Source organism: Aedes aegypti, chromosome 3 (assembly GCF_002204515.2).
Source record: "Aedes aegypti strain LVP_AGWG chromosome 3, AaegL5.0 Primary Assembly, whole genome shotgun sequence".
In the NCBI taxonomy this organism is placed as follows: domain Eukaryota; kingdom Metazoa; phylum Arthropoda; class Insecta; order Diptera; family Culicidae; genus Aedes; species Aedes aegypti.
In genome coordinates, this window is record NC_035109.1 from 116,122,687 (window position 1) to 116,142,558 (window position 19,872).

The following is a 19,872-nucleotide window of genomic DNA, read 5'->3' on the forward strand; positions in this document are numbered from 1 at the left end:
TTGATGGCTGCTTTTACTGTTCTGCAGCAGTCCTCAAGAGGGGCTTCGTCCAGCTCACCCTCATCCGGTAATGCAGCCTCGAGTTGCTGCGCGTATGCCGCTGCGACATCCGGTTGCTTGAGCCGCTCTAGGTCATACCGGGGCGGCCGTCGGTACCGTACGTTGTTAACGACGGAGAGTTTTGGGCGCAGTTTGACCATCACCAGATAGTGGTCAGAGTCGATGTTAGCGCCACGATAGGTCCTGACGTCGATAATGTCGGAGAAGTGCCGACCATCAATCAGAACGTGGTCGATTTGCGATTCTGTCTGCTGTGGTGATCTCCAGGTGTATCGGTACGGAAGGCTGTGCTGGAAGTAGGTGCTACGAATGGCCATATTTTTGGAGGCGGCAAAATCAATTAGTCGTAGGCCGTTTTCGTTCGTCAGCCGGTGGACGCTGAACTTTCCAATCGTCGGTCTGAATTCCTCCTCCTGGCCAACCTGAGCGTTTAGATCTCCTATGATGATTTTGACGTCGTGGCTTGGGCAGCTGTCGTACTCGCGTTCGAGCTGCGCGTAAAAAGCGTCTTTATCATCATCAGTGCTTCCGGAGTGAGGGCTGTGCACGTTTATTATGCTGAAGTTGAAGAACCGGCCTTTGATCCTCAACATGCACATTCTCTCATTGATCGGCCACCACCCGATCACGCGCCTCTGCATATCACCCATCACTATAAAAGCTGTTCCCAGCTCATATGTATTGCCGCAGCTCTGGTAGATGGTATGGTTACCTCTAAACGTTCGCACCATTGATCCCTTCCAACACACTTCCTGCAACGCTACGATGCCGAATCCACGGTCCTTCAGCACGTCGGCGAGTATGCGTGTGCTCCCGATGAAGTTGAGAGACTTACAGTTCCACGTACCGAGCTTCCAATCGCTAGTCCCTTTACGTCGCTGTGGTCTTCGCCGATTGTCCCGGTTCGTATTCTCTCGTTGATTATTCGTTGCTTGATTTTTTTACGGCTGGCTTGCAGGGCCTGACACCAACCCCCTAGATTTCCGGAGGACCATAGTGCGCAGTTTAGCTTAGAGTCCTTCTCTGGCACTCGGACGATGATCAGCCGCCCCTGACATGGGGAACAGACGCTGTTGTGAGCCGCTCCTAACATGGAGTACAGACGCTCAAGGTTTGCAGAAGCAAAAGCAAAAGCAAACCCCCCCTTCCCTGTCAGCATACGACCAAAGTTCCCACCGGGGGTTGGTTACCCGATCTTCCCTAAGGTTACTCGTACCCCGGCCAGTACCGCGAGGAGGTAGGGATAGGAGTTGCTGGGCAAGAGGCTAAGGACCGCACAAAGGGGTCTATTTTATTCCTTCAGGTACGCGAGGTACCAATGGTACGCCATGCCCAGCCATTTACCAAGGAAATCTTCCACTTATTCTTCTAATGATTTCCATAGGAATACTTTCAGAAAATCCAACAAATTTCCTACAGAAATACATGCAGGGATTTACTCCATGAACTCTTAAAGTAGTTCTACCAAGAAGTTCGCCAAGGATTCATCAAGGAGATCTTCCTGGGATTCCACCAGAAAGCCTTCAGGGTTTCCACGGCAGCTACCGCAAAAGAGTTAAAAAAGGGAATTCCACCAGGAATTCATTTAAAGATTCCGCTTGCAATTTTTTGGGAGGTCCTCCAGGCTATTTCCCGATGATTCTTCTAGGAAATCTACAATATGTTCATCTATAAATTCTGTCAGTGTTTCTCCAAAGATTCTTCTTTGTATCGCTGAAGGAACCCTACGAGGCATTCGACCTAGGATTTCTGAAAAAAAATCCATGAAAAATCTTCGAGAAATTTCTCCGAGGATTCCTAAGAGAATTTGTACATCAATTGCTTCCAGTATGGTAAGATTGTCGGAGGAATTCCTGAAAACCCTCAAGAATCCTTGAAGATATTCCGCGAGAAATTCTAAAAGGAATCTTTTGAGGAATTCCGGTGATAAAATACTTATGAATAATTTCTTGTAAAATCTCTGGAGGAATTCCTGATAACCCTTGAAGATCCTTGGATTTTTTTCCGGGAGCAATTCCTTAAGGAATACCGAGATAAATTTCTTGTGGAATATCGGGATAAAAATCCTTTGATTAATTCTGGGAGGACTCCCCTGAATTTCTGGCGGAATACCTTTAAGAATAGACAACCCCCTGAAAGAAAATTCTGGTAGAATAGGGTGCAGAGCTACTTGGGCACTTCCATAATTCACTGCAATAAGAAGAGTTTCAATAAGACGCATATTATGAGCTTTGTAGCTTTTAAAAAAAAACCACTGCCGAAGTGAATCAAAAGTGTCAAGAATAGGATTCGGCTCCCTATCTTTATAAATACCGGGAGGAATCCGTAGTAAATTGCCTGATAAAACCCAGAATAATCCTAGAGGAATTCTTGAAGAAATTCCCAATATAATCCCTGACAGAACTTATGATGGAATCCCAGAAGGTGTGCAAGATGGCGTCCCAAAAGGATTTTATTATGAATCATAGAAGTATTTAAAAAGAAATCCATAGAAGAATTTCTGATCCCTAAAATCCCTAGAAAGGCTCCTAATGGAATTCCTACAGGAACTCCTGCAGTAATTCCTAGAAGAACTTGTGATGTAATCCCTGAAAGAACGCCAAATGTAATCTCTGAAGGAACGTCTGACGATATTCTTATTGTAACTCTTCATTTAATCCCTGGAGGGATTCTTATAATATGCCTGACAGAACTCCTTAAAAAATCTCAAGAAGAAATTTTAATTGAATCCCTTGAGGAATCCCTGATGTAACATCTAGTGAAATTCAAATTGCAATCTACTAAAGAACTCCTGATAGAATCCCTAGAGAAACTTCTTCCATCCATCTGGAATCTCTGAAGTAACTCCTAATGAAATTCCTACAGAAGCTTTTGATAGAATCCCTGGAGGAATTATAGGTGGAATATCTAAAGAAACTTTTAATGAAACCCCTGAAGAAACTCCTGATGAAATGCCCAGAAGAGCTTCTGATGTAATCCCCAGAAGAACTCCCGATGTCCTTATGCATTTTCTTCAGAAACTCCTGATATAAGCTCTGGAGGAATTCCAGGTGAAATCTCTGATGGAATCTCTAGAGAAACTCCTCATGAAATCACTGGAGAAATTCCTGATAAGATTTCTGATGGAACTCCTGATCCTTACCTCTATGATATCCCTAGAAATAATCCTGATGAAATTCAACGAAAACTGCTGATGTAATCTCAGGAGGAACTCCTGACAGAATCTCTGGAGGGATTCCAGCTGAAACCTCTGAAGAAACTCATGATGGAATCCCTGGAAGAACTCCTGATGAAATCCCCAGGAGAACTCGTCGTTCATCATTTTCTTCCCTTCTCGCTTCCTACTTCCCTGACTTCTCCCGGTGTAGGAGGTTATCACCAGTACCGGTAATGGAGACGTCTGCACTGTTGGTGCCCTGACTACCGGCGACTATCGCAGGGGCGATCTTCGTCTTCTTTCTTTGTCAGGCTGACTCGAGTGCCGAGGTCGGTCAACCGATGCCGGTTGGGGCTTGACTTCCGGCTCATTTGTGCCCCGACGACCCGATTTCAGGCACTGCTCTCTGCCTCTTGGTTCGCAGCTCTTCCCGCTAGTTTCTCTGCAAGATATACGTTATCTCCACCACCATATTGTTTGCCAGATTCCAAACCTAAGAATCGCTTACCATTCATATCATCACGCCCACATGTCTGCGCTACCGCTGTGATGCTTTGACATGTCTCCCGACTACAATCTCGCGTGTTGAACCGCTTTGCAATCGCTGACTAGTAGCACCTCCTTTTTTTTGTGGGCTATCTTCAGCATGACTCCATCCATCCAGTTCTGGCAAGCACTTCCACTTTCTCTAGCGTTTCGCCTATTACTGTTAGGACGACGTCATCAGCAAAGCCGACGATCACGACGCCCATAGGTAACTCCAGTGATAGACCCCGTCGTACGTCTCATTCCACAGCGTCGAGCTCAGTGTGGACCCCTGCGGAACTCCCACCGTTACTCTTAACTTCTTCTGACCGGTGTCGGTTCCATACACCAACAACCGATTCTCGAAGTAACTCTGTAGAATCCGGCAGGTCAGGAAGCCGCATTCTATGCAGCGCTGTGGCGATGGCCTCCCTACTGGCGCTATTGAACGCGTTCTTAACGTCAATCGTAACTACGGCACCGTAACGATTTCCTCTTCGTTTTTGCTTCAATGCCTTCTTGGTCCTCTCCAGGATTGTCCGAATTGCATCTACCGTCGACTTTCTGGCCCGAATCCGAACAGCCATTCTGATAGTCCGTTCTAGTTTTCCGTAGCCACCCTGTTTAGGATAATCCGTTCCAAGAGTTTGCCCAGTGTTTCCAGCAAGCATATAGACCTGTATGATAATGGATCACCGGGTGATTTTACTGGCTTGGGTAGCAGCACCAGCTTCTGGATCTTTCATATATCTGGGAAGTGTCCTTCGTCCAGGTATTTTTGCATCTCCTTCTGGGTATGCTAGAATAGCCACTATAAGTGCCATATTCGGTATTCCATCCGGTCCAGCGGCCTTTTTCAGCTTCAATGCTTTCGCCGCAGCCATATGCTCGTCATTGGAGGCCTGACAATCTTCGGCGTTTGCTGCTTCCTCGTCGACATACGGTGTGGGTGAGCTTTTCAGCACACCTTTCAAACGGCACTGACCCTTGACTTTCGGCATGACCACTCGATAAGCGTCCCACCAGGGGTTGGCGTCAGCTGCTCAGCACAGCTCCTAATAGCACTCAGACTTGCTCAGCGTTATCTCGCGTTTGAAAATACGACCTTTCGCTCCTTTTTGACTTCTCCTTTGCTTGTTCTGTGGAAACGGCTCCTGACTTTAAGGCAAGCCATCTATGTTGTCAGTCTTACCACATCCAAATTCAGGGCATCGCTGTCAGTGCGAAGTACCTCAACGAAGAAATCTTTGTCGAAAGCCTTCGTTTTCCACTGCCGGACGCCAATTGTGTTTCTCTACACTGCCGCAGTATTTCGCTGGCCCATCCTGTAGCCTATCGCCTTCGCTTATCCTCCATTTCATGTTGTCCGCCAGTGATGGGCTACAAAATGTTAGGTCGATGATCGACTCCCGTCCGTCTTTCCGAGATGTCCTAATGGTGCTTTCGTTGCACAATCGTACGTCTAGCTTTGCTGAAGCTGCCCGTCGAATGGGTGTTTTCTTCCTTCGGTATGCAGAGAGCATCTTGGTCGATTCTTGCCGACTTTCCCAAAGTGACCTCTTTCTCCACATTTCCTGCACAGTTCGGTTCTGTCCGGACCTTCACAGCTCGCCGCCGAGTTTATGCACTTGAAGTATCGCATCGGTGGCCCATCTGCTCGTGTGACGAGTCTCAGTGTGCATATCGACCAGCCAGTTCTGATCTTGCCTTTCTCCACCAATTTGTTAGCCGAACTGGTAGCCAAATCGTCGCTGACAGTTTGCCTTCGTACGAGTTCCTCAGACGGATTGCCATTGTCTTCTCTCCAAAGCTGCATTGCTTACGCAGCTCTTTACTCACCTCATCCACGGTTGTTCTCGTCCATATATCTGCAGTAGACTGGCCCTTAAACAAAAAAGTTGTAAAACTTAACGGGGCACCCCCTAGATATGAGCCTTAGGGTAAGAAAAACGCTCTCTCAAAATTTCAACTCAATTGGTTGCTCCACCAGCTGGCGCAATCGTTATGAAGTTTGTATGGGATATTCGTCTCAAATATATTGAAAATTAACCCTTTGTCACTGTTTCGTTCCGTATACTAATTGTTCGCGTTCAAATAAGCCCAGAATGACAAATACACTAGTTGATACCCTAATGAACATAATTGCAGAAGGTTGTATCTGGAATTAATCTCATTTTCATTACTTTTTCGGTTGTTGAAAGTTAGGCTTAGATCAGCTCTCCCGTACAGTCACTTATATGCATGCGATATGTGCCTCAGCTCGCCCAGCGTCATAGGTGGCTATGATGCACTTAGTGGTTACCTCCAAGCTATGTTGAATAAATACAAGCAGTATTGCATGATATACTTCAGATGGTTAAAACACCAACTTTATTAATTTTGATCGTGATACAATCTTCTACAATATTCTTCGCTATTATATCAAGTAGTGTTTTTGACATTCTGGGTCCAATTGAGCGCGATCATCAATTTTCCTGAACCAAACAGTAGATGATGTGCTGTCGCTCATATGTTTGAGCTGAAAATCCCATATTAACTTCAATTCAAATGCGCCAGCTCATGGAACGACCAAATGAGCTGAATTTTTCAGAAAGGCTTCCTCTAACCCCAAAATATAATCCTGGGGGGTGCCCCGTGGAATCATACAACTTTAATTTTCTCCCATACTGAGCTGGGCCAGTCTAATCTGCAGTCAACAACTGCTTTCTGAGTAAGTGCTCTTACGTCCGCCTCGTACGCCAGAGATTTTGGGACTAACTCCAGATAGGCCGAGCTCTTGATCGCAGGATCACTCTTCAGCTAAAACAGCATCTCCCTTTCAGGGTGCGCCGCGTTCTAACCACGTTTTAACCGAAGTCCTTCAGGTTCGAGGTAACTTTTCGATATCTGCGTACTTTGTTTGGTCGTATGCCTTAACAAAGTCCCCTTTCGACCACTCTCGCTGCGGTCGTCCCCCTTCTCCATCTTCTCTTTCTGAATCTTTTTTAATCTTTGGCGTCGACGACGGTTTGCCATCCGTCATCGTTCTCGTCCATTTTCGGCACACATTTTCCTTGCTCGTTGCGCTGCTTTTTTTAATCGTCCTCTTCTCCTGGTGACTCTTTGACTCGCTTCTTCGTAGGCTTGTTAACTCGTATCTTCGGGGTCCTAAGCTTGTCAGCCGCTGCTTGCTCCGTAACCTTTTTCAGTGCCTTTTCGGCACTTGTGCCTTTTCCTTGAGCAGCGTTGCTGCTTGATTTCGTTGTGTACACTGGACTCTGGTTCCTTAATCCCCCTTGTAGTTCTTGTGTCTCACATTGCTTCGAGCTTGCGTCCTCGACTCCTGCTATGCTGAACTCAATAGTATCAGCATTGCTTTGGAAATTCTCCATTTTAGTGGGTCCCCCATCTAAGCCGATAGACTCCCCCATTGTAGATAGTGGCCTCATGATCCCATGGTGATGTTTGCAAGCAGTGACACCATGCTAAGGTTGACCCGTTGGTTGTAAATTTCCAGACGACCTACTAGAGATATTCCTAGTGAAACGTATTGTTTTATTTTTGAAACAATTCTTGAATGAATTACTTGTGAAATTCTCCAGAAAATAAATCAAGAAATCGTCCTTGTCCTCATCAGTGCCTTCGGAGTGTGGGCTGTGCACGCACATTGATTATGCTTAAGTTAAAAAATCGGCCTTTATTTCTCAACTTGCACATTCTTTCGGTGATCGGCCGCCTCCCGATCACGCTCCTCTGCATAACGCCCATCCCTATAAAAGCTGTTCCCAGCTCTTGTGTGTTGCCATAGCTCTGGTATTATATCTGCAATTGCACTATTAGATCGTTTGAAATTTTAACAACATTGCATTTATTGCATGTAATTTTATTTCTATTTATTATCGATTTGTATCAACTGCTGCAGAAACCCGTTTTCAGTAATTTTCACTATAGTTCAAGTTCTACCAAATAAATAGGAGCATGCCGCTATATTCATAACAACAGCAAGGTTCGCTTCAGCCATTGCGCACCGACCGAAATTTACCGAATTAATTATTACTAAATCCGACCCCACCGCTGGAAGCTTCCATAACAAATGAAATACAATCTATTTACATTATGAATCCCGCTTACGTGCCAGTAAAAATTGTTATGTTCTTTTTTTCTGCTATCTCTTTCATATTTTCTTGGTTTTCACTGTCGATGCCATCCATCGGATCCAGGGTGCCCAAAAGCTTGCCCTGCCGTACAACCCCCAGCAGAAATTGACGGTCAAGCAGATTCTGTCCAATTTTGCACTAATGGATGCAAGCAAATCTCCCAAGGAGGTTTTTTCGGCCGACATCCAGAAGGATTTGCTGCTGCTGGAGGAGCAGGAGGGTTCGGTGAACTTCAAGTTCGGCGTCGTCTACATGAAGGCTGGCCAGAAGATGGACGACGAGATGCTGAGCAATGGTAAGTGCTGTGCGAGGTGGGTGGGGAGGGGCTCTAATGAATGGCACTTGCAATGGGAAAAAGGGATTTCAAAATTGCTCGCCTTCGAAATGCAAAAGGTTAGCTCAAGGTGGTTTTGACGGAAATTCGAAGTACAGAATGGTCCATAAAAATGGAAAACTTATACTATGCTGAAACCAGGCCACCATCGGCACACATCGTTAGAATTAAAATTTTATGCCAATGATCGCTAGTGTTATGCTAAAATTAGTTGGTCGTTCCAGTGCGCATCGCTTCCTGCTGTGCCTACGTAAATTCGTTCTGCTCTCGGAAGTTTTGAAAATTACCTAAAGCAATAAAACATTACTTCTCAGTGCTAAAAAACGGTACTTTTCAGTACTATTTTTTTTCTACTATTGATCCCTTTACGATCCTTGCTTGGACCCGTGCCTTCGATATTTCGTTGGATCCGTAAGTGAAAGCTAGCGGTCTTAAAAAAAAATCTTGGAAGGTCACGTCTTTTTTCGAACAAAAGGAAGGGTGAATCTCTGAATTCACAACTTCCGTCTAAAAAAAGGGATTTGAAATTATAACTAAACGTGGCAAAAATAGAAGAAAGCACGTTTCTCTGGAATGCGCACTTTCTCCAAGGGTGAGATAGTTAATGTTGATAATTGTATCGAAATAAGCAATCAATGCTTTAGACCAGCGATTTTCATATAGTGCTCCGCGAAATATTGACAAGAGTTTCGCGGCAGATATGAAAATGTGTGCCAATTCCTTTAGTACAGTAAAGGAACCAACGTTTTTCTTTGATATATGCTATTAACTGGACCATATCAAAAATAATTCTCAAAAGTACAACAAGAAACAAAATAACCGACCACGCTGAAAATTTGATCAATTAGTAACTCGTTGGTTGCGATCCATCCATCGAGTTTTAATTTAAGGCGTCTGTCATTTTGTCTAGCTATAAGGGGGTTAGAAGCAAAGGGGTGTAAGTGTCAAAAAAAACAGTTGTGGAAAAATTAACTTTGAAGCTTTCACAGCAATTTTTCATTCCTTACAAATTGTATGGGACTCGTAAAAACAAGCCAATATTTTACGAATTATGTATTTTTCTGTTAGACGGAAAAATCTCCTAAGAATACCATTGGAAAGCTTAGAAACAGTAGATTTTTTCAGTATACTCAATTTAAAACCGACCAAAATTGTACTTACACCCCTTTGCGTTTTGGACCCTCATTTGTGGTACCGCCGTGCGGGGTGGCATTGGGCCTAGAAGGTGACTTTGACCGCTTTCGATGCATCTCATCACTAGTAGCAACGGCAAAACATAATAAAGTCACCCTTATGGACCAATGTCACCCCGCATGACGGTATTTAAAATTAAGGGGTGGTATTTATTCATTTCTCGCGTTCAGTATCATAAGGGAGTTAATGCAGTAATTGATTTTTCTTCATTATTTTTCTCTTTAGCTAATTACTTGGCCGGGTGACTGTTTTCGACTGCTATTTTTGACTCAGTAGAAAGCATTGAATCGTAAAATGTTTCGAAAACCGTTTGAATTCCATGTGACAATGCAAAGAAAAAATCGACGAAGAAAAATCGATCTCTGCAGTTACGCCTGTATGATACTCAACGCGAGATCTTAACCTTATGATGTTCTCGACGTTTTTTCGAGTGTTATACACACGGTTTCAAAATCTCGATCGAACATAGTAGTAAAGTAATAGTACGAAAAAAACGCTTAACGTTGAAGAAATCTAATAATCCCCGACTAAATATTTTGAAACTTTCGAGGTGTGAAAAGTTCATCGGGATACTTATACTCGTCCATAAAAAAATTGAGTGACATACAACTTCAATAAAAATCTGCATTTTTATACTATGTTATTGAAGCATATTTCAAGAGTTTTATCAAATTTATGAAATCATCCGTGAGCTCTGATCGTGTGGTTAACCCATTTAATAAAATATTAAAATAAAAATTTTAAAATATTAAAATTTCAATAAAAGCTTCAAAAAATATATTTTGCTACAGAAACTCGTTTAGTTGTACGAATTACAATAAACCAAAAGTTAGAAAATTTTCTAATCTAAGAAATTTGCCGTTCTTTCGAATTTTGGAATATTTGACGCAAATCCAAACATTAGAAAAAATCGACATTAGCAAACATTGGCTTTGCAAGACGCTGTTGGGTATACTGCAACTCGATCACGCTCACCAATACAACTATCAGATGGAGCTAAAACTAATATTTCTGATAGTGCTGTTGGTTTGCGTGGGCGGATCAAAACGGACTCAATAGCAACGTTTCTGAAAAAGAGACCTCTTGGGCCCTTTTCTAATGTTTGTCCAGATAAAGTTTCATTTGGACACCGAATTGTGACAGTTGGAGCCTAAAATAAAAAAAAGCTTGCTAATCAAATAAAATAAATCGATTAAGATTAGAATCAAAGGTTTCAAATAGAATCAAAGTGAAGGTCGAAAAAAAAATATCTTCAGCATCTAGAAAACCGAACATCTGTTTGAGTTGAAAACTTGATCGATTAGTCACCAACATCAAATGACAAATCGATCAAGTTTTCAGCTTAAATGAATGATTGGTTCTCCATATTTGTGTTCTTGACAATTTTGGCTTCGAACCTTCTAATCTATTATATTATTTTCAATTCTCTTCTTTTCTAAGCGCTTGAACAGCCAATATTGAAAAGCATCCTGGAAATGCTGGAAGTTTGTAGTATATCGAAAATGTGTTACATTAGAGTGGTTCAAAAAATCGTTTTTGCTCCACACCGCTCATTCGATTCTAGATCAAATTCTGAGTGTCCTCTCAAAATTAGAACTCATTTGGATGAAAACTGAGACTGCACAAGTCCTTTGAAGTTTATATGGGAATTTCTATGGGAAAAGCAAGCAATTCATTCAATCGGTCATAGTGTTTGCCCATTTGCTCTTGAGGATTAGAACTACATTGAAACTGTGAGATACATTCATCAGCTACAACTTTGCTGAAGACCGTTTTCAAATCGGACGCCTCAGTAATTAGTTATTGATTTATATCCAGTCCCAAATTCTTCAGCAGTGCTCACTAAACTTCAGAACAGGCAACATTGCTGCACATGGCGCGAAAGGTAGCACGCACAAATCATACTATGATTTACTGCATATATCCAGTGATGCCCGCAGAACAGCCCAATAATTATAGCCAAAGTTTTACAACTCATTCAAAAATCAATAACTAATTACTGGGGCGTCCGATTTAAAAACGGTCTTCGGTAAAGTTGTAGCTGACTATTGTATCTCAAAGTATCAACGTAGTTCTAATCCCCAAGAGCACATGGGCAAACACTATGACCGATTGAATGAACTGCTTGCTTTTTCCATAGTAATTCATATATATACTTCAAAGGGCTTGTGCAGTCTCAGTTTTCATCCAAATGAGTTCAAATTTTGGGAGGACACTCAGAATTTGATCTATAATCGAATGAGTGGTGTGGAGCAAAAACGATTTTTTGAACCACTCTAATGTTGCATATATTAAAATGACCAGGCCCACTGTGCAGACTTGGGGTTGAAGAAAATTGAAAATCGGTCAAGCGGTTCAAAAGTAATGATTAAAAAAAATGCAAATCGCGATTTTTCTGGTCACCTAATTTCGGAAATGGTCACTCTAATCAAAAAATCCAAAAACACGTGTACCGTCGATGGGGGTGACAATGGGTCTAGGGGGTGAGATTGGGTCAAAACGAAAAATTATGATTTATGAAATATTTCAGCTAATAACGCTGATATTACTAAAATTAATAATTCATTTGTTAGGGAACATAGTATTACATGTAATTCATCACAATATACATTTTAAGAAATAGTAGTTTTCGTTTACTTTACCAATAAACTTGTATGTTGAAACTAGATAAAATTTACCACATTAAATTTCTCCTGTGCAAAGTATCACGCATGTACTATGACGTCTATCGTTATTTTAGTAGAAGGTTGAAAGTCTTTTTTCATTGCACTTCATACGTATTTTCCGGAATCTATTTGATTTTTCCACAAAAATTTAATTTTTTTCGGTACGGTGTCTTAAACATCAAAAATGGGGGTGAGATTGGGTCAAGCAAGAACGATAGTAAATGAAATTGCAAGTCCACTTTTTTGACATTTTACGGTGCCGGGGGTTCTTTTTTCATAAAGAAGTGTTTGTTCTTTCTAAATACAACATCTCTGAGACATCAAACAAGTCTACTTGAGTATTCCGTGCGTTGAAGAGCAATGCAACGCATTTTGACAACTTCTCAAACCAGCAACTGTGTTTCGTGCGCAGCAATATCGTAAAATTTATCAAGTGGATTTTTTTTTTCGAAATTTAATTATTTATCAGTGATTTCATAGAAACATAGAAACATCTCACCAAAGTACAAATGAGTTGGATCGCTGAAAGACTGGGATTATGACGTCAACATCTGCCTGAAATGTATTTTTTTTATGTTTTATTTAAGACACTTTACCATTTGTCATGCCATTCGAATCTGTGAAATGTATTGATCGTAGAATGTTGCACCGAAATTTAACTAAATGTGAAGGTTTAAAATAATCACTGTTTCAGTACACCTTTGGGGAAACTGAATAGGCTTTATGGTAATGGGGATGAGACTTTGAAGAAAATTTAAGGGAAAAAATAGAAAATTTATGTAAACTCGACGATAAATGTGGGATTTACATATTTTTCCCATTGCTCTTCAATTTTTTGGTATAATCGTGCTCTTAAGTGGGTTTATCATACCTGTGAAACATCTTAGATATCTTCTCGTCTTGTTTGCATCGTATTTCATCAATATATTTCAGCTGTGAACGGTTTTGCAATAATATTCTCAAAAACAAGTTATTTCAATTACAGTGACCCAATGTCACCCCCTCTATGGGGTGAGATTGGGTCATTTTTCATTCACTTGTGGTGCCGCTGTGAATAAATATTTTTCTTTAATTTTTTGAACAGTTGTTAATGTACCATTAAAGTATATACACACCAAATTTGAAGTTTATTGGAGTTAAATTGCGATAGTTATTAAATAAATAAATCGTACATATCCCTTTTTGACCCATTCTCACCCCCAACGACGGTATCCTTATTTCGGATAAGGATAATTTTCACGGGAATCGGTGACTCACTAGATCGGTTTTTCATGGAATGGCTGAATTTACGATTTTTCGGGAACCAAATCTAGGGTTTACGCAAAATCCATGAGCAACTCTGTTTTGACCACATATTATATCTTTTCATAATTATACCTCTTAGCCATTACCCATCCATTACCTCGAATACCATTCACCTAAAGACCATCACCTCGAGTTCCAGTTCGTAGAATGGTATAACCTCGAATTCCATTATCCCGGGGCAATGTCATTCAAGAAATTATAAGTTCGGGACAATAGCATTCAGCGTAATAGTGCGTTCAGAGTGATGCCAATTGGGTTAAATTTAATTTTGGAGTTAAGGTTTAGATCTCGGAATTAAGCGATAGAATCACCTCAAGAGAGTTTTGATTTTTAAGGAAGACATGTAGAACTAAGATCTGCAAGTGTCATGATTTTTATTCAATACTAATCAAATAATAACGGGTATTGTTTACTTTTCTTAAGCGTATTTCAAATATTGAGGTTTTCTATTCACTAGTTGGCTTGAGAAGTCGTTGATTGATGTATACAATTCTTACACTATTATATTAATCAAAGTCTCTTACAAGTTTGTGTAATTGAGAAGACCGGAAAACCTATAGGTAAAACAGTAGATTTGTGAAAAATCAAAATGCAGTAATGTATTTGTAGCATACACTACTGCATTTTGATTTTTCACAAATCTACTGTTTTACCTACAGGTTTTCCGGTCTTGATTGCATAAATATTGACAGTGGTCTAGAGTGTCATAGTTTGGCCAATACTGCATTACTTAGCTATTGATGTTGAAGTTCTGCGGCAATACAAAGTTAGCCGGAAAAGCTGAAGCGGGTAGCTAGTTGGGCTATAGTAATATTTCATGAATAATAATACATCATTGGCTCCGTAATGCCTTATAGCCCTTGAGCGTAGTAAAAAATTAGTTGATGGTGAAAAACTTTTTCTGCATATAAATGCAATGTGTCATCGAAAACTTTTGAACATGCTTAACGGTAATAAAATGCCTAATAATTATATTTCAAATTAACCTTTACGTTACCCACCTCCGACATCGTATTTTCAAATAGATTCCATTTCGCCATTTTCCATTCTTTTTTTTTTTTTGAAGCCACCTTTAGTTGACTTTAAAAAGGTACTAGTTTTTTTTTGTCATAAATGTATGCTGAAATCGGTACCATACCGGAGATATTCCGGGTTGTACTGGGGTCACGAGGGTGCCAAATTTTAGAAATGTGATTGTTTTTGCAGTTACAACACCAAAGTTTTTATGAAACACGTAAGATAATGATCGATTGTTATCATTATAAATATGCCTTCAGAACATCAATTCTTTTGTCATTTGAAACTAAAGTTTTTGAAACTTTGTAACACGCCAGCCTGCGCGTTTCGGGATTTAAGTAAGGTGGCTTATGCGCCACTCCTTTCGGAGACCACCTACAAGTTTAGGGCTTGCCCGGCCGTAGAGACCCGCAGGGAATGGATCTTATTACTCCCGATCGAAGATAGCTACGAGTCGGCTGACGTCCAACTTTGGGAAGAACAATTAAAGGGAAGGAAAGGATTTGGGGTTTCGTGAAACATACGAACGAAACGACAACGCAAAACTAACTCGCTAGGTTCTCATCACTGGCCGACCTGACAAATCATCGATCTAACCAGAGGAAAAATAGGGAGCATCAACGGTTGTTTCGGGGAACCGCCCCAGTAAAGTAAAATAAATTAAATACAAAAAAACTACGACCGAATTAACATGCAAAATCTTTACGCAAACATTTATTGACGACTCTTCACTATTCGACACTAAACAACATAAATTTTACTATAACTTTCGCCTACATTTATTCTTCCTACATTACTCTACAACATATAAACAGCATAACATAAATTCATTTTATTCTCCCTCTCTTCGCATCTTCATTACACTAGCCTAGGCCTACTCTCTGCTTTCCCTTCTATCTTTCTATCGTCGTCACTTGGATTGTGTGTTCATGTGCAGATGTTCATTCGAATAGGCCAGGGGAAGTGGTTCACCTAGAGTGAATTTCTGTCAAAGAAAAAGTAGATTTTGTATGAGATTTGACAGAAAAATGAATGACAAGTTCATCCACTTCTCCTGGCCTATGGTGTGGATTTGTGTCTGTTTTTTTCAGGGAGATCGCAGCAAGCTGTGCGCGAGGTTGGCTGCGTTTCGTTTTCTGTCACGATTTTTTTCGTTCTCTGATAATTTCTAATCGGCCGATCAACGTAAGAAAAATCGTGTTGCGTACAAGCATGAAGTTGTAGTGAAGTTAGGCGTTTCTCAAGTAAAAAAGTAATAAATCGTGTACGATAAGTTTCTTTGTTCGGAAATTTTCAATGCAGTGTGCGATAGAAGTTGAAAGGAAAGCATATGATTTTACCGTCTTCAGTTACGAGTGAGCGAAAAATGAAAGATGGGCTGTAAATTTTGGAGCTGAATGTCATGAAGATTGCGAAGGCTCGCGGTTGCAGTTACTTGGAATTTGAATTCAGTGTTGAAGTGAAGCTAACCACAGAAGGGACCGAAATTACCTATAAAGAAAGGTTCAACTGCTGGTGCTGCAGTTTAAACTTCATCAGAAGGCTTCTGTAGCTGCACCAATGCCTTCAGATTGTAAACGCTGCTTGAGGAATTTGGTGAGAGATTTCCATTTTAAACTTTATTTGTTTTTCTATACTTTAATTGTTTTTAAATTTATGGGAGACAGTTGCGATTTGTGTATAACGAGGGGCAAAACAATTTTTTATCTCGTTTCAGAGAGCGAGCAAAGGCGCTTAAACTAAGGCTCTAGGGCCAGGACATGTGGAGGAAATGCCTTTGTCCCAACCCAAGAGAACAACAAGGAGTGTGTATTAACTATCTTAGCAACGCCACTCCCAACGACTTTACCTATAACCCTGAATTGAAAACGGTTGGTACGGTTGTCCCCGTTTCATCCTTTAATTAGTTGAAAATATTTAGGCTATCAGTTTATTCATGCGTGAATAACCTGATCGCCATGATTTTTTTCAATTATATTCAACCCCAAAGTCTGCACAGTGGGCCTGGCCATTTTAATATTTGTATCATATCGCTGATATTCTGCAAATATTAATGCTGACAAGAAAATACCTGAATAATTTTAGGTATTTCCAGGATGCTTTTCAATATTGGCTGTGTAAGTGCTTAGATTAGATTAGATTAGATTAGATGTTCATTCGAATGGTGTGCGTGTGTGCGTGCTCGTAGTGACTACCAGCGCAAGCGCGGGCTACCCTTACCACGTAAAATAATCGAATAGCCACGCTACCGACTCATAGGCTACGGTAGCGGGTTAAAACAGAGCCATGCGCATGGACTTATCTCTAATCATGCATGATTTTCGTACTCACGGTTTGCAAACTCTTGGAGGGTCTTACGGGTTTGGCGCAATTCGTTGGTGAACCTGGGTGCCTGCTACCTTTCATCTAGGGTGCGAATGACGGATGCAATCCCCCTTCCGGTTTCCGTATCCCCGGGAAAAACCTCGTAGCTGACGGTGGGGTCAGAAGCAATCTGGACGGAATGGTGTGACGTGTATGGTACACAAGACGGCCACAACCTGCACAAATTGACTCGCACACAAATCTCCTTCTCTGCACTAACTTTGCACTGACTGTCAATTGATAGCAACTAACTTCAAACACACGTCACGGCGCAACAACTTAAATAGATTACTCCTGCCTCTTCCACTAGCCAGAACGAAGTGATCGGTCAAAATCAGATAATCCTCAGATATGTCGCGAGATGCATATTATCTTCGCTATCTAATCTGAAATATTTCCCGAGAGAAATATCTGAGATTTCCTCGTTTCTATGCTCGCGAAACATTCTTGGTCAGGGGGAGAGGGTTGTTCTTCACCGAAAGGCTTTCGTCAAAACGGCTCGTCTCTATCTCCGACCTAAAGAGAGGCGAACCATTCGGGTAAGTTCAATATCCCTTGAATGCATTTCTTAGGGGGTCAATGTGCAGAAGCACGCGCGGCAAATCTGGATAAAGCGCTATCGCTTTTTGGGCGGCACATAACATGTGCGGATTGGCTTCAGACGGAACTCATTTAGCATGTGGTTTGGAGGATGCTACTCGTGAACTCGAATGAATGTTCATGCAGAGAGTGAAATTGTTTACCTTAGACTGGTTCAATATGTCTAACTATCTAAATGAACTAATGTTTTGAAGCATACGAAAAACATTGAACTAAACATAAATTAATCCTATGGTCGTTACAACTTTGGGTGTTTCTGTTGAAACACAGCTTGGTTAAAATAATTTCATAGCTGCCTATTTGACTTTTCAATGCAATGGGCAACAAGTTAATTTGCTTACAAACTGACTTGTGGGAATTGACTCGCAATAAACCAAAAATTGTTGTCTTCTTCTTCTTCTTTCTGGCGTTACGTCCCCACTGGGACAGAGCCTGCTTCTCAGCTTAGTGTTCTTATGAGCACTTCCACAGTTATTAACTGAGAGCTTACTATGCCAATGACCATTTTGCATGTGTATATCGTGTGGCAGGTACGAAGATACTCTATGCCCTGGGAAGTCGAGAAAATTTCCAACCCGAAAAGATCCTCGACCGGTGGGATTCGAACCCACTACCCTCAGCTTGGTCATGCTAAATAGCTGCGCGTTTACCGCTACGGCTATCTGGGCCCCAAATCATTGTTGTCATTGGTGTATTTAATGCAAAACATCGCCCATGAAATAATTCGCAAAGTAATTTCAATGGTAGGATTTCATTTGATGAGTGCTCCTCATGATATATTTCCCCCCAGATAGCCCTACTTGTTTTTCCTCTTCTAGAAATGCTCCTACGATTGATTTGGTCTAAACCGACTTTAGTCACCTTTGTATCCAACTGGTTACTCACGCTGATTTTGATTATGATCAAAACCTACCTACCTATGAACTCTTGATCAGTCTAAAAATATGAGCAGAAGGCAATTTCAACGCATTCGCGATCTTGCTATAAAAATTATATGTCAGTATCTCCTTAAAGAATGGAAAACGTTTTACTCAATTAAGAAAAAATACAAAATATCTCAATTTGATCCTGGCTTCTAGCTCTTTTGAAAATAATCTAAATCTTCGAAAAAAAGAAATCAGAAGCCAATTAAATCCTCAAGAAAAATACTGAAATAATGAAATATTTGTTCGGCAAAAAAACTATTATTCTTGTTGTTAAAATCCTACCCATATTTTCTGGGCTACTGTGAAGTCATATCAAAATATACTACAGTAATCAAAAATCACATACGAAAACAATTCAAATAACGTATGTGGGTTACAGTTCGTAATTATATTCGCATTTTTTGTGGGCCATACTGTATGCCGTGCAAAAGCTAACGTTGGCTGTGCCGTTCCCATACTGTAACTGTTACTTGTTGAAGTAAAGCTAGGAAAAATAGGCACCAGCCCGTACATCAGGGACGGTGAAAGTCTAATCAATATTCAATTTTGTGTTGCTTTTCTTTATCTTGTGTTCGTTTCCTAGAATACGGGAGCGCTGACTTTGACGAATTTCTGACTCTACTGGGAGAGAAAGTGCGACTGAAGGATTGGGAACGATACCGCGGAGGGTTGGACGTGAAAGGTGGGTATATCCAATGATATTAAAATATATGTATCATGTGATCCAAACAGATTTTAGGCTACAAGACATTGATGAAGACAAAAACGGGAGCTCGTGTTTCGACGAAGTCTATTTGTAAATCAGAGTCTGTTTGCGATACTTTACCATTTTTCTGATTCATACTTCGTTGATCAGATAGACTTACATGCTTTCTTCTCTTTATCTGTAAATAGGTGACATGACAGGAAAATATTCAATCTACACTTTGTACGAAGGCCACGAGATTATGTTCCACGTATCAACGCTGCTACCATTCAGCCGTGATAATCGGCAGCAGGTGAGTGAGATAATTCATTTGTTCTATTTTCCCCATTTCCCCATCTCGATTACAAATGGTTCCCAGCATTGGACTGGTTTTTTTCCTCATTTCGCCGTTGACACCACGTTTCATCGATTTGTTTCATTAGGAGAGACAACCGTAGCCCCATTTAGACGCTTCTGCTTTGGCGTTCGCAGACCATTATGCCATACAGAGTAAACTCTTCCAGTTTGTTACATAGGTTCGCTTATTTTCATCCCGAACAGGAACAAATACTAGATTCGCAATAAAATTTACTGAACGTTTATTCTTCTTATATTCCAGCTGGAATGACACCGGTTAGTCAGCTTAGTGTATTAGAGGAAATTTCATAGTCAATGACTGTGAAACCTTTTTTTTCGTACTTATTCAGAGTATCGGAATTTGAACAGCACTATTTGTTTCAGAAGTCTGTTCAAAAAGTCTTTGACTAGAACAGAATCTTCATTTAATTTTTAGTAACTTGTACGAAAACACAATTTATTACATAAACGTATAAAAGCTACTGATTTCAGTTCAACTCAACATTGCAAAAAGTGTGTTGAAAAGGAACGATATTTCTAACATTC

The 19,872-nt window shown here is 40.9% G+C and overlaps 1 protein-coding gene across 2 annotated transcripts in view; it reads left to right on the forward strand.

Moving 5' to 3' along the window:
* The window catches only part of LOC5564337 (GTPase-activating Rap/Ran-GAP domain-like protein 3), a 469,292-nt gene that overhangs the window by 407,492 nt on the left and 41,928 nt on the right, over positions 1-19,872 (forward strand). For both annotated transcript variants that reach the window (XM_021851565.1, XM_021851566.1), the window contains 3 exons: positions 7,942-8,173; positions 18,868-18,966; positions 19,179-19,282. In XM_021851565.1, the coding sequence (XP_021707257.1) occupies positions 7,942-8,173; positions 18,868-18,966; positions 19,179-19,282 (435 nt within the window). The remainder of the gene's footprint in view (positions 1-7,941; positions 8,174-18,867; positions 18,967-19,178; positions 19,283-19,872) is intronic.